The sequence below is a fragment of the Macrobrachium nipponense genome, chromosome 48, assembly GCF_015104395.2.
Source record: "Macrobrachium nipponense isolate FS-2020 chromosome 48, ASM1510439v2, whole genome shotgun sequence".
Taxonomy (NCBI): Eukaryota; Metazoa; Arthropoda; class Malacostraca; order Decapoda; family Palaemonidae; genus Macrobrachium; species Macrobrachium nipponense.
In genome coordinates, this window is record NC_087223.1 from 15,238,323 (window position 1) to 15,253,829 (window position 15,507).

The 15,507-nt window shown below is 38.1% G+C and overlaps 2 protein-coding genes across 4 annotated transcripts in view; one reads left to right on the top strand and one right to left on the bottom strand.

Annotated features, from left to right (window-relative positions):
- LOC135205058 (protein sprint-like) overlaps nt 1-8,482 on the bottom strand; it is a 28,825-nt gene extending 20,343 nt beyond the window's left edge. Inside the window, exon 1 of one of the 3 annotated variants that reach the window (XM_064235331.1) lies at nt 8,327-8,482. In XM_064235331.1, the coding sequence (XP_064091401.1) occupies nt 8,327-8,453 (127 nt within the window). In that variant the 5' untranslated portion in view covers nt 8,454-8,482. Of the gene's footprint in view, nt 1-979; nt 1,000-8,326 lie in introns of those variants that run through there. The other 2 variants (XM_064235329.1, XM_064235328.1) reach the window with 2 other exon arrangements.
- Nucleotides 8,483-9,122: 640 nt separating this feature from the next.
- LOC135205142 (salivary glue protein Sgs-3-like) lies at nt 9,123-11,079 on the top strand. Its single transcript, XM_064235506.1, has 2 exons — nt 9,123-9,149; nt 10,702-11,079. Exons 1-2 carry the CDS (start codon nt 9,123-9,125, stop codon nt 11,077-11,079), a joined length of 405 nt encoding a protein of 134 aa, XP_064091576.1.
- The last annotated feature ends 4,428 nt before the right edge of the window (nt 11,080-15,507 follow it).

Genomic DNA, 15,507 nt, shown 5'->3' on the forward strand with positions numbered 1-15,507 from the left:
AAAAAGTGAACTTTAGAGGTTCCAGTTACAAAGGAACAAAGGACCTGAGCGGTTACGGGTCCCAGTGAGACCTGAGGAGCTCTAAGACAGCGATCAGAGAGACCCACGCTTCAATGATTATCTCGACATACGCAACTTAGAGTCAAGTATCTTTTAGAATGACTTAGGAAGAGTCAACGTGATCAACGTGAGTCACATCCGGTATATATGACTGACCGAAAAACGTCACTTTTAAATTGGGTAGGACTTCCTCTGCTTTGAGAACCAAGGATGGCAAATAATTGTACATAGAAATAAGTCATGTTTCCTGCAACTAGCATATGAATTTGGTTGAGCGCATACATAAGATTCAGTTTTCTTTAATGTGGATGCCGACGGGAGGGGGAAGTAGGACGTAATTATGAAGCCGAATGAACCTGCTTCTTTAAGAAACGGGAAGGTTATGGGAAAACGGAAGCAGAAAGAGAATTCCCGAGTAAGATGATCACAGATTTTTACAAAGATTAATATCTAATTTTTTAAAACTAATCCATAAGATATATAGCCTCGAAGAATATAATTTTCAACGTTTTAGAATCACTACAGAAATTGTATATTTAGTTCTCACGTGCATATAGGAGTCTTTCACTATAGTTTCACAATATTTCACACAATCTTTCTCTAACTTCACTATACCCACTTGCGGACGCAGCCTAAAAATATAATTTTTAATAAGTTGGGAAATCACTATAGAAATCGTGTAGAATATTCCTAAGTGTATATGAGTCTTTCACTATACTTTCACAATATTTCACACATTCTTTCGCCGACGTCACTATACCCACTCGTCGACGCAGCCTAAAGATGCCCGTTTTGGTAAAGTTTAAATTTTCAAAATCACTATAGAAATTGTGCACAATATTCTCAAGTGTACATAGGAGTCTTTCACAATACTTTCACAATATTTCACACAATCTTTCGCCCACGTCACTATACCCACAGGTCCCTCTGTCTCTGAGAATGTGAGCTCACAACAGTAGCCACGACAATACTGAAAGATGTCTTATCACTATTGTGGGATATAAACAATCTCTTCCTGACCCTAATCCCCCTAAAATTCAAAGCCCCCCCAAACCCTCCCCCCCAAATCTTGACACTTGATAAGACTTCCGATATATCCCTTCCCTTACGCTGATAGCAGATTTTTACATATTTTTTTTATTCTATTTTATTTTATCTGTCGGGAAGTTGATCAGATAATAAGAGGTTGATAAGACGAGAAATAATTCTCAGAAACAACAGATATATTATTGTGAAATCTGTGATAAATAATGTGATGAATAAATGTGATATCATAATTTATGATTTATTGAGATATAACTTTATATAATTAAAGTTTTTTTTGTTTTGTATTGTGAAATCTTTGGGAGGTATACTGTGATAAATAAATTTGATAAATAATGTATAATTCATTGAGATACATGACAATATATTTTTATATAAATTAAAATGTAATTTTTTTTATATTGTTATGAAATCTTTGGGAGGGATACCGTGATAAATAGTGTGATAAATAAATGTGATAAATTTATAATTTATTGAGATACATGACTGAATATAATATCTTCATATAACTAGGGTGTAATTTTTGTATATTGTGAAATCTGTGGGAGGGATATTGTGTAAATTGTGATAAATAATGATAAATGATTTATAATTGTGATATATGACTGATAAATTAAATCTTTATATAACTTATTATATCTTTATATATATGATATTTTTATATTTTGAAAACTGTGGAGGTATGTTGTGAGACGTGATAAACAATTGATAATTTATTAGATATATATGAGTAATTAATATATATATATATATATATATCTATATATATATATTTGTATATATATATATATATATATATAATATATATAGATATATATATTTCTTAAATACAGATTAAGAATAATCGTACAAACTGTAAACAGATAAGTAATCTTAAATAACTTTAAATCATAAATATTAATGGATATAATGACACCGAACAAAATACAAATAGAATATCAACAACAACAGAGTCAGCTAATCTTTTGAAGTTGTAAAAAACAGATAATTTAATTTGAGAGAGAGAGAGAGAGAGAGAGAGAGAGAGAGAGAGAGAGAGAGAGAGAGAGAGAGTCTTTCAAATTAACTGATGTATTTAACCGATATATTTATTGTAAATATTGATTGTCTTTTTTCGAGGTCAGTTCATCGATTTTAGAAAAATTGGGGAATATATATATATATATATATATATATATAATATATATATATATATATATATATATATATGTGTGTGTGTGTGTGTGTGTGTGTGTGTGTGTTGCACACTATCATCTTCACCATACTTCGAAAAACCAAACCAATAAGCATTTAATCATGGAGTTGCAATCTTATGCAACGCTACCAATATGCCAAGGTTATCTATATGCAAATGAAATGAAACGGGAATATGAGAGAGAGAGAGAGAGGAGAGAGAGAGAGAGAGAGAGAGAGAGAGAAGAGAGAAATGATTTAAATGTGAAATATATCATAAATGATTAGAAAAACTCCCTTCAATAATGGGAATTATTCATTATAGACAAAGGAGAGAGAGAGAGAGAGAGAGAGAGAGAGAGAGAGAGAGAGAGAGAGAGAGAGAGAGAGATCTAATAATACTGATTACAAAAGTAAAGAAAATATTTAAATATATTTACAGTTCACAAACGAGATTTGTAGTACCACATTGTAAATAAATAACTTAATAAATGGAAAAATGAAATATAAAGTTAAATCAATTGCTTAATAAATATTCAAATAAATAAATTCTGCTGAACAAAACAAATAAAAATAAATATATCTTTCAAAAATACATAGATACAAATATTTACACGATATATGTATCTACCCACGGTTCGTAGTACAATAAGGGCGTAAGCCACCAACGCTTGTTATTGTGGTAATGAAATATTTTATGGCGTATAACATGAAAAAGCTTTTTAATTTCGTCCACGTCGTGTTTATTAGAGAGAGAGAGAGAGAGAGAGAGAGACTGTGGGTTGGTAGGTAGCCTTTTTCAACTGTACGTTTATCAGTTTTTCCTGAGAGAGAGAGAGAGAGAGAGAGAGATTTAGTAAGTAACCCAGTTCTTAATACCCCGTACGTATGCTCACACACGTTCACTGAAATGATAGAGAGAGAGAGAGAGAGAGAGAGAGAGAGAGAGAGACGCCGACCTGTCAACATCTATAGCAAAATTTCCTTAAGAATTTCTCCAAATCATTTCCAATTAAACATTTGAAAAGGTTAGGGGAGGCTTCCCCTCAATCCCCAAGGGTTGAGGTGACCCTCAACCTTCTCCTCCTCCTCCTACTTGTAGATGGCGCAGGATTATCACGAGGATACTAAAATCCTTCTGGTTAGGCCTATCAATAAGACTTCCTTTTAAGGATGTTCTGGGGACGGTATCCTTACTGTCGGTGTCTGTGAGAACTGGCTCTATAAATTGTTCTCTCTCTCTCTCTCTCTCTCTCTCTCTCTCTCTCTCTCTCTCTCTCTCTATCTTTGTTTCTCTATCTAACTATTTTTCTTTCTTTTAATGAATCTCTCTCTCTCAGTATATTTCTTATAACAAACCTTGCTCTCTCTTTCTTATATACAACTGTCAATATTAATACATTCAAAATCTATCTCTCTCTCTTCTGGAACTATTATTATTATTATAATTATCAACGTTATTATTATCATCATGGACGAATAGACGCACAGTGTATTAAACGAGAGAGAGAGAGAGAGAGAGAGAGAGAGAGAGAGAGAGAGAGAGAGTCAAAACCTAAACTCCTGAACTCCACTGTTCATCCTGCCACGTCCTTCAGATAACCCTGGCCCCTTATGGGGACTCCCTATAGCCCTAGAAAGGGATCCAGGATATCCCCACCTTCCATAAAAAGGGACCCATGTGTCCCCTTCTACCCAGGGAGGAGTGTAAAACCTGGCCCTATGCCCCCTCACCCTTCAAAATGACGGATATGTCGCTAATCGATATGAAATCACACTTTCAAGAGATTTGCATTAACCTCCCATTCAATATCTGATGGGGGACGTCTTTCTAATAAGCCTCAGAGTCTATGGTAGACTGAGTGAGTCTTTGTCTACTAAGTAGCCTTTATGAGTCGGGGTCTCACACACATATAATGGCGTTTTCGTGGTAGGAGTCTTCACAACTCACAAATGTACAAGCCAAAACTGAACACGTACAAACCATATCTAAGCTCAAGTTTGAGTCTATAACTGAGGAAGTTCCAACCAGATGGAGTCTAAGGGAGTCTTTTGTAATATCTAAAGAAGCCCTTCTAGGAAGTATGGGAATCCACCCACCCCAGATGGTTTTTTCTTTTTTGTGAAAAGGAGTTCTTCCCCCGGTTCACCAGGCAAAATTGTATACAAACCATTATCTAACTGGTTGAGTCTATACTGAGGAGTCCAATGGAGTCTTTGTATACTTAGAAGCCTCTAGGAGTCAGAGACTCATACCCATAACCAGAAGGTCTTTTTTATCTGAAAGGAATCTTCACAATTCACAAATTCCCAAGCCAAAACTGTAAACAACACCATTACCTAACTGGGGGAGTCTACTATTAAACCTCTGGAAGTCTGGAGTGAGTCTCTGTATACTAAGAAGACTCTAAGAGTCAGGACTCAGACCACAATTCACGAACTGACAAGTCCCAACTGTGTTTTTACACAAACACAAATATCAAATATTTGGAATATATATATATATATATAATATATATATATATATATATATATATATATATATATATATATATTGTCACCCTACAGGGTTCCACAAATATACCATTATTAGAATTGGAGGGAAATTAGAGTTTTGTGAAATACCTATTACACAATTTCACGATGTTTGTGTTAAGATGATTAAATACAAATAATTATATTTGTAAATTAATATTTGTAAATAATTAATATTTGTAAATACACAAATTTACAAAAGGTAAAACTTGAAGGCCAGACCATTATTTGATCTAATGATAATTAGATCAATTAGATCTTTCCAAATAAAATGCTTAAAATTGTCAAATTCTGGAATGAAGGAAATTTTGTTGTTTAAGTCCACCCCTTTCTCTCTCTTTTCCAGACATATCACCAATATGTCTGACAGACGAAACACAAATCACATTCTACGTCAAGATCTCATCTGATAATCCAGTCCCTTCAACATTACTGTGTGTGTCTCTCTCTCCATCCCTCCCTCTCTTTCTTTCTCCCTGTCTTCATAAATCTGAAAGTAATCCTCTTCCTTTCTCCCCTCTCCCTTTCCCTTTCTTTCACTCTCCTCATAAATCTCAAGTTAATCCCAATCTAATCAAAACTTAATCCAATCAACCTCTAGAGAACTGAGCAGACCAGACCATACAAGTGTCTCTTTCAACTACAGTTCTTCCCAAACGTCACAAAATTTAGTGTCAAAAGTCCGGCCTTTTTTCTTTTCTTGCCCCTTCTAAGGTCCTACGTGTCTTTGGCAACTTGTGAAAGTCCTCATGTATCCTTGGCTAATTTCTGAGGGTCCATCGGTATCCTTAGACTTAATTTTGTTGGCTTATTCCCTCTTACAAAAAAGGACACTTTATTTCCCAGAGACTTGGGCTACGTTTAGAATTGGTACTGGAGGAATGGTCCTAGGGGGTCCTATAGAGGGTGTAAATCCTAAATCCTGCCAGAGGAAGGTCCTCTGAGCTAATTCAGTTAGTGAAGGACATTATAGGGGCCATTACTGACAGGTTTTGTTTGTGAAGGGCAATAAAACTGCAAAATAGTCAATTCTGATGTTTTTAGCACCACAGGGGCCCCATTTTTACCAATTTTTGGTTTATGGACAATAGCGCAGTAAATTCCTTCATTATTTTGTCAATTATGATGGTTCTTGGCATGAGAGAACCATTTCTACCAATTTTGCAAGGTTTATGAAAGGACGAGGGTTCAAAAGAGGCCTTCACTCTTGCGAATTCTGAAGGTTTTGTAGCAAAGGGGACCCATTTTTACCAAGTTTTGATGGTTTTTGAGGGACAATGCTATGTATATGCCTTCTTTCTTGCCAATTCTGAAAGTCTGTGAGGGGCAGTGCCATCTTGAAATTGGAAATTAGAACCCATAAGTATTTAAAAGGAAATCGAAAGAAAAAGGAGTATCTCTCTCTCTCTCTCTCCCCTCACTTAACAAAGACAAGAGACAGACGAACACACTCACACGAGTGGTCTTGCTTTCAAATGTTGGTAAATAGTCATAAAAATATATTCCTGTATTTAGGTACGCTGTTATTTTGTAAAAATTCAAACGAGACAAAAATAGTTATTCAAATTCACACACACACTCCTCCTCTCTCTCTCTCTCTCTCCTGACCCACGCTGATCAATGGGACAATTATTAGCATACATTTCAACTGCACAATGCTAAGAGCCCTTGAGAGAGAGAGAGAGAGAGAGAGAGAGAGAGAGGAGAGAGAGAGAGAGGGGACGCAAACTTAGCAGCGCCACAATGAAGGTTTTCAGACAATAACAAAGGAATTATTAACATTTGGAGAGAGAGAGAGAGAGAGAGAGAGAGAGAGAGAGAGAGAGAAGCAAAATAATCATCGACCAGCAATACCCTAAAACAGAAGATATTAGGAAGAGAGAGAGAGAGAGAGAGAAGAGAGAGAGACGAGACGAGAGGAGATGAGAGAGAGAGAGAGAGAGAGAGAGAGAGAGACTAACCTGGAGCGAGTTCAGTATTGTTCAACCTACATAGTTCCCGCCCACTTCCCTTTCTGAAGGCCACGCCCATCTACGCCCATTCCACAACCAACAGGACGAGAGAGAGAGAGAGAGAGATTCACCCACACTAGTTCAATGGAGTTCGAGGTGTGACCTTGAACTGTTGGGTATATCAATAATAATAATAATAATATTTGAGAGAGAGAGAGAGAGAGAGAGAGAGAGAGAGCACAAACCAGTCTACATCGGTAACTGCCCAAGTCACCCTAAGTAACTTAACCCACACAATTCACAATTACACAAACATACACAAACTCAACGAAAAGGAGTAACAGTGTGTTTCCACTACAAAACGACCGTTATAACAAACCGCGCATGCGCGTTGTAGTAATGCATTCCTCCACAGAGAGATGAAATTATGCTTGGCAAGCAATTGCTTGTGGTGGAGATTTGAGGGAGTGCTCTCTCTCTCTCTCTCTTTCTAGAAGAAGAAGAAATTAAATAAATAAAAGTATAAAGACCCACTTTACAAATTAATAATAATATACATTGTAAGGATGCACAAAAGGGCCTCGCCTACTTAACGAACACGCGTGCTCTCTCTCTCTCTCTCTCTCTCTCTCTCTCTCTCTCTCTCTCTCTCTCAGAAGTAAGGAATCATTTTTGTATTATTTTTATCTTCTGCAAAATCTGCAAATTCGCTTCATCACTTTCTCTAATTCATAAATTGGTCTTTGTGTTCATGTTCTTCACGAACATTTGTTCAGTATTTGAAAGTTACACACTTTGTTAGTTGTTACAACATGGTTATAGAAGTTTCTGCTTTCTGTAGAGCTAATAACACTCACTAACTGTTCATTATTAATTATATCTAACGCTAAATATACGATTATAATGATCTGGTTCACTTTTATAAGCCTAAATAAAACTGCAGTTACAACACTTTCTAAATTGTTACAACTCTGTTATAGAAGTTTGTGCTTTCTGTAGTGCTAATAATACGTCCTAAGGTTAATTATTTAATTATATTTGACTTTAATTATACGATTATAATAAAATAACTCACTAACAAAGACGAAATATATATAAAAAGTGGGGACATCACTTAAAGTTACAATACTTTGTTGGTTGTTACAACATTGTAATAGAATTTCCTGTCTTTGTAGAGCTAAGATCACGTCCTAAGGTTGATTATTAATCACAGTTAACTTTAATTATGCGATTATAATGATACAATTCACTAATATAGGTCCACATATAATTTCAACAGGATACTAACTATGCGAGTTACAACACTTCCTAAGTTGTGACAACATTGTCCAAGAATTTCCCGTCTTTGTCAAGCAGCTAATAACACGTCACAACGGTTAATCATCAATATTTAATTTTAATTATAAGATTATAATTATAATTCACTTACATACGTCGAAATATAAGTAGTACATTTAGGAGACATCACTCCTAAGCAACAGCACGGGATGGCTATATATACCTTCACTTAGGCCTAAAATTACTCTATAAAGTAGCCCTTTGGAACGTTAAATCTCATCTACCTTGTAACAGAGGAATCCTCTCCGAAGGTACGTTAAATCCCCCATCGTCACTGTCTGTCAGAACGTAACGGTCGTCTGTTATAAAGTCCACAACACTAAGACAACCGCCCTCCTCTGCGGAAGGCATACCGACCAACACTGTAGAGTAGAGATTGAACTCCTCAGCTCTGGTGATGGTAAGGAATGTCTGTTGTCTGTTGTGTGTGTGTGTGTGTGTGTGTGTGTGTGTCACACCTCTCTCTCTCTCTCTCTCCTACGACCCACGAGGAACTGGTTCTCTAACTTCTCTCTCTTTCTCTCCCACTCTCTCTCTCTCAAGCAGCGAAGGACTAAAAACAGTCCCCTGCTGACTGTTATTTTAAACAGCAAGCAGCTCCTGAACGCTGTTTCTGGGGCTGTTTGTGCTGTTACTGGCCAGGTAACTAGCCCTCGCTCTCTCTCTCTCTCTCTCTCTCTTTATATTCATCATTTGAAACACCGTTATCAAGTAGAAAGGACATAGACTATAGTTCCCTATAGAAAGACATCTTGAACAACAGCAGATTTGGAACGCTGTTTATAAGGCTGTTGGTAGTGCAGCTGCCTGCTACTGCTGCTGCTGTTATTCGCTTTACAGCAGCAGACGTCTCTCTCTCTCTCTCTCTCTCTCTCTCTCTCTCTCTCTCTCTCTCTCTCCTCTTCCTCTGAAGATGAGTAGTAGTACCATGAAACACCACTCACTTATTGTCTCCAGTCACTTATGATTTTGTGAAGTTGTGATCGAGGAATCGTGAAGTTCAGCAACTTCCCCGGCCACATGGCTGAGTCACTCACTCACCCGCAAGTGAGTCTATGAAGACTCGTGAGTCACTGGGGAAATTACAAACGTTTAACTAAAGATTTCCAAGGAAAATTGGGCTTTTCCGAATCTTTGCCAAAGAGACTGACTCAGCAACAGGGAAGACGGTACAAAATAGCCGCTGGTATTTCAGTCCTTTTCTCATCCGCCCGGACGGGGGAGATGACTCATCGAGTCACTTGAGAGACTGGGTGAGTTACTGGGTGAGTCAATAACCTCCCTGTTTGCGTACCGTCCCGTCTGGGACGCGTGGAATGGCAGGAATGTAGGAAAGGGTCTTATTTCCACGAAATTGGACCAAAAAGCTAATAAATTTGTGAAATCTTGGTCAGAGTTGGGGTCCTTAGGTGACTGGGTACTGACTATTAATAGAGTATTAGTGCCCAGTTTAAAATAAGCAGTATAAGTTACATTACGTATATGTGAATGGCTTGCTGAGAGAGAGAGAGAGATCTGTGACTGATTTTAACACATTTCCCACAAAATTTGATCATTATAACCGAGTCTAAACCACTTTCCATATCGACACCAAATTCACTTATTGCTTACGCAAACTTATCACCGCAGTGAATGCGTCTAAAATCCGTATTCATCATGCCCTAGCAGACTAGCAGTCAACAATGCATCCGATTTCTTAGTAACAGGTAGACTGACAACCTACCAGTTAATAGTGGTTTTCATACTCACCTCCATTGTATAATTTCACATCTACATCAACGCCATCTTACCTGGGGAAGAACAAATATGAATTAATATAGTCGCATTGTAAGGAATTATAAACAAAATCATTTTTTTCATACATAAATGATGGATGATATTTATAGGTGCACACACGAAGGAGAGAGAGAGAGAGGAACAATGAAATCTGGAAAAAATGAAAGAAATGTAGACTTGACAATGATAGAGAGATATGGGAAAAACAAGGGTATATACTATAGGGATATATATTATATATATAAAATATATATATATATATATATTATATATATATATATTATACACATTATAATATATCTATATATATATATATATATATATATATATATATATATATAGAGAGAGAGAGAGAGAGAGAGAGAGAGAGAGAGAGCATCAATCACCTGACATCCATCATTTGCATAATGGCAACGAACGAGAATCGAAAAGAAAAATCAAACCAAAAAAGATAAAAATGTATAATATCTGATTGCAAGGGCAGAGTGGTTTATGGCGCCAATGAATCTTCTTGTTTAGAAAAAAAATTAGGAAACAGCTAAAAGGGGGCTTTAAATTATTGTGGGGCGGGGTTGGAGGGGGGTTCCCTAAGCCTAAAGTCTAAATCCTCTCTCTCTCTCTCTCTCTCTCTCTCTCTCTCTCTCTCTCTCTCTCTCTCTCTCTCTCTCTCACTTCATCTACATTTCTCTCCTCGCGAGAGCAAAAGATTCTTTAATTCACTGATATTGCTTGGGTGGTATACTACTCTCCTGTTACTTCCCACTACTCCCAAGCCTTCTCCTGTTACTCCATATACTCCAAAGGCTACTCCGTTACTCCAAAGCCTTCTCCTGTTACTCCCTTTACTCCAAAGGCTCTTTCTGTTACTCCCTTTACTCTAAAGCCTTCTTCTGTTACTCCCTGTACTCCAAAGCCTTCTCCTGTTACTCCCTGTACTCCAAAGCCTTCTTCTGTTACTCCCTGTACTCCAAAGCCTTCTTCTGTTACTCCCTGTACTCCAAAGCCTTCTTCTGTTACTCTATGTACTCCAAAGCCTCTTTCTGTTACTCCCTTAACTCCAAAGCCTTCTTACATTACTCCCTGTACTCTACAGCCTTTTTCTGTTACTCCATGTACTCCTAGTCCTTTCCCTATTACTCCTTGTACTCCAGAGTCTTCTGTTACTCCATGTTTTCTAAAGCCTTCTTCTGTTACTCCCTAATTAATCCCGTGGTCCTGTTACTCACTTCAGCACAATACTCATTGTATTTGCACTCTTAATTAATTGTTACTCCTACCCACCCTGTTACTCCGGTTACTACCACCTCTTCCGTGTTCCACCTTGGTCTTGTATCTCATCCCAGTTACTCAACCACTCCACTGTTACTCCACCTATAAATTTCCCTTTTCTATCTACTCCTAGGGACTCTCCAACCCTGGAGGTCCTTCTACTCCCATCTACTCGCTACCAATCTACTCCTAGGGGGCTTCTTCAACTCCTGGAGATCCTTCTACTTCCCTCTACTCCCTACCAATCTACTCCTTGTCCCCCTCTACTCCCCCCTACTCCCCAAAGAGTATAAGTAATGAGCACTATAAAAGCAATTAAGCCAGACACTAATTGCTGCTAATTGCTCTTAACGTTTCATAGAAATGAGCTGGCCAGTCTTGTCATCGGAGCAAAGCTTTTGTTTGTCCTTTATTTGTGATTGTTATTGATTTGTGATTGTTATTCTCTCTGTCATTTACACTCCAGGGACATGTGTACGTGACGTGGATGGGCTGTGTACGCTGTGGTGTACGTGTGTACATAGATACGTACACATGAACTCACATGCACAGCAAGGAAAGTGTAGATGGACTTTGATGTCTTCTCCCACCCCCTGGCTACTTTCTGTCAAATTACCTCCCATTTCTCCCTAGATATTTCTTGGTTAAGAGTGTCTCTCTCTGTCTATTGCAATTCCAGCATCTCTCTCTCTCTCTCTCTCTCTCTCTCTCTCCTCTCTCTCTCTCTCTCTCTCTCTCTCTCTCTCTCCTTCTGAATATCTTCTTAAAATGTGTTTTAATACCAACAATATCAAGATAAAAATGTGTTGGTCAGTAACACTCAAATTACTGGATCAAAAGAATCTCTCTCTCTCTCTCTCTCTCTCTCTCTCTCTCTCTCTCTCTCTCTCTCTCTCTCTCCACCCACACTTAAACATTCAATTTGGGGTCGATGCATACAAATAACGCATTAAAAGGCCCTAGTCTGTCCATACAGATTGTGTATTATACGAATAGACCACCGTTTGTCCCAGGTTCCTTTATCTCAACAACAAATGGACTAATACAGAGAGTGACGTTGTTGTTATAACTTCACAACCAAAGGGTTGCTTTTGTTGTTTGTTCTTAATTGTATATAATCTTTTTTTTCAAAAAGAAATGGTATTGCGAAGTTAAGTATGTTAAGAAATATCTGTGGCTGCGAGTTTGTTACTGTAATTTCACAAGCTCCCTCTCTCTCTCTCTCTCTCTCTCTCTTCTCTCTCTCTCTCTCTCTCTCTCTCTCGCTATGGGAGTTTGTCTTCAAACATGAAGGGAAACTTTGGTTAGGCTGGTTTGTAAAATTAAAATTTAAAAAGGAATTTATTCCTATATTTTGCTGATATTTTAGGTAAGAGATATTACTTTTAAATATTCTAGAATATTTCAAAGTGACTTTCATAAATACTCAGGATGCGACAACGTAATTAATAGCCAGAAAATATTATTCAGAATACTTTATAATATTTATAAGGTTTTAGTGAAGAATCTGAATTCAATACATCTGTAATAAATCAAGAGTCTAATTTATCAATACATCACATGACAGTTGACAGTTTCCCGTGTATCAAAACGAAGAATCTACACCAGAGAGAGAGAGAGAGAGAGAGAGAGAGAGAGAGAGAGAGAGAGAGAGAGATACCCTTGTTAGCATATATAAGTATTATGCAAATGAAGGAAGTTCAGCTTAAAACATTTACGGGATTAAAAACGTCTTGCTTATAAAATTTACGGGACAAGAAAGTCCTTTATAATATATTACCTCACATTCGTTCGATATGCGTACGCAAGCGGACGCGCAAATACACACACATACGCATATGTGCGAGGCTTGCATATTAAATTGGAAGTGAATGTATCGTCTTATGAATTTGTTTTATTATTATTATTTTTTAATTCTCTCTCTCTCTCTCTCTCTCTCTCTCTCTCTCTCTCTGCTCTCTCTCTCTCTCTATATATATATTATATATATATCAATATATATATATATATATATATATATTATATAAAACACGTAAACTCCCAAACACATAAAAAAACTGATAAGTTCGCGTGACGAGTGCCAGAACTTCCAGCAGCGTGTCAGGATGGCACCCCTCAGTGTGCCATGTGTCAAACAAGTGTCAAGCGAGTGTCAAAACTGTGTCAAGTGCCAAACCTACTGAGGGTCCTAAGGTCGGAGCCCCTTTCGTCATCCTTAATTCAAATAGGAATTTCTCATTTGCCGACTCAGCATTTCTGGTCTCATTCAAATACTCCTTAATTGGTTACAGAGAGAGAGAGAGAGAGAGAGAGAGAGAGAGAGAGAAATGGAAATTAGTTTACAATAATACATTTTAAGCTCTAAAGACCAGATGCTGTTTTGCTAACACATATGATAGAACCCTTGGTTGAGAGAGAAGAGAGAGAGAGAGAGAGAGGAGAGAGAGGAGAGAGAGAGAGAGAGAGAGAGCATGCCCCTAAATAACTAACCATAAGGCAACGACCTCCTATTCTAAAGGAATAGGTCCCAGGGACCCTATCAATTCTCCCAAGTGATGGACAAAGTTAAGAAAAGCATAATTCCACCGAGATTGAGAGAGAGAGAGAGAGAGAGAGAGAGAACTTAGCTCCTTTTATAAGTTTGGTTCAAAATCTTGGTCTGTTGGTTATAGGTCCTGTGAAGGGGAAATAAGAGAGGGAAAGAGATTTCCTTCTTCTCTCTCTCTCTCTCTCTCTCTCACACACACACACATACACAGAACGCAAGAAAAAAGAATGCAAATTATATAACAAAGTTTTCTAGTATTATACAATTTTATTCTGCACCCCAGAGTAGTAGAATCTCTCTCTCTCTCTCTCTCTCTCTCTCTCTCTCTCTCTCTCTCTCTCTCTCTCTCTCTCTCATTTACAAACAAGAACTACTAAGCATTTGTTCACAATTTGTAAAGTTTCTACATTAAAGTTTGCACAGGAATTTCTAAGTAGTCTCTCTCTCTTCTCTCTCTCTCTCTCTCTCTCTCTCTCTCTCTGTCATATATCCCAACCACCTGCGACCCTCTGCCTTTCCATTAAGCTCCTTCCTACCCCTCCCCCACTCCTCTCTCCTCCGAATGATTACACTTATTACCAATCGTGGTGGTCATAATCACCTGACCTAGCGGCCTCTTGGGGGTCTAAGGAGGGATGGGGGAAGGGGGAGGAGGGGTGGTAGGAGGTAGGGGGAGAGGAAAACATAAGTAGGAAACAAGAGGCAAACTTTTACACTTTACGCCCAGACGTTTCGGGAACTACCGCGGCATCATGTCCAATTACAAGGCTGACCGGATTTTTTCTCTCTAGTTAGATGGGCTTCCTCCTTAAACAAACACATGTACACACAAACACGCACATACATATGCTACACACACACACACAAGTACTTTCAACCTTCCGTTAATGATGCTTCTTCCAGCGTCATCTTTCTTATCTGCAGCTTTTATTTTAGTCAGTCCTCCGATCAGCTCACAGATGTGGGCACCTCTTACTGAAAGGCCACATTGTATAATAATATATTAGAGCTATCAAGACAATTATCCGTGAGGAAATAAAAGAAAATCGTGAAGCTTAAAAGTACTATATACATCCTGGCGTTTTGTGAGAGAAGGAAAAAGAGAGATAAAAAGTCCCACGAGGAAAAATGAATTTAGAGAAGAGTCTCTCTTCTGTCTGAGAGAAGCAGTTTTAAAGAGCTATTCTGCTATTTTCATTGGGCTTTCCCCCCCCCCCCCCCCCCCCCTCCAACTGCTCCCCCCCCCCCCCCCCCTATCTCTTCTATTTCCGCCATTCTATTCCCGAATAGCAGGAAAGCCCCAGGATTACCATTACGGAACGGGAGGTTCAAGACGGAACCTTTATTCGCATTTATTTTCCCGCCTGGTTGGGTCGTCTAAAAATGGGCCTCTTCTCCACCAAAGGCCTTTGTAAGGGTGTCTCTACGATGCGATAAATTATGTTGTCGACATGTTGGCAATCTGTTGTATATGTGTCACAAACACGTTGTCAATAAGTCAATGACTGTCTGTTGAGGACAAGTTTTTGCCAAATGCTTGATTGATCGTCCGAAGTGCTGGTTAGAACTATCATAGATTCGCTGACTTACATTCAGCTTCTTCGTGATGTGTTGGGGACATGTTAGAGCTACAAATATGTCGTTGACTTGTCTTCAACCTGTTGGTAACATGTGGGCAACAAGTTTTCAACATGTTTATGCCATGATTTACCCTAGTATAGAGCCACAAGCGGCCTATCCGCCGAAGCGTAAGCAACTTTAGGGGCGTGCAAACTTTGATGTGGAAGGCGCCTTACAAGGGGAGCCAGAACC

Coding starts and splice junctions, on each gene's coding strand:
- LOC135205142 (XM_064235506.1), top strand. CDS start 9,123: ATGGCTGAGTCACTCACTCACCCGCAA. Junction 9,150..10,701: donor AGTCACTCACTCACCCGCAA/GTGAGTCTATGA, acceptor GTTACTCCAAAG/CCTTCTCCTGTTACTCCCTT.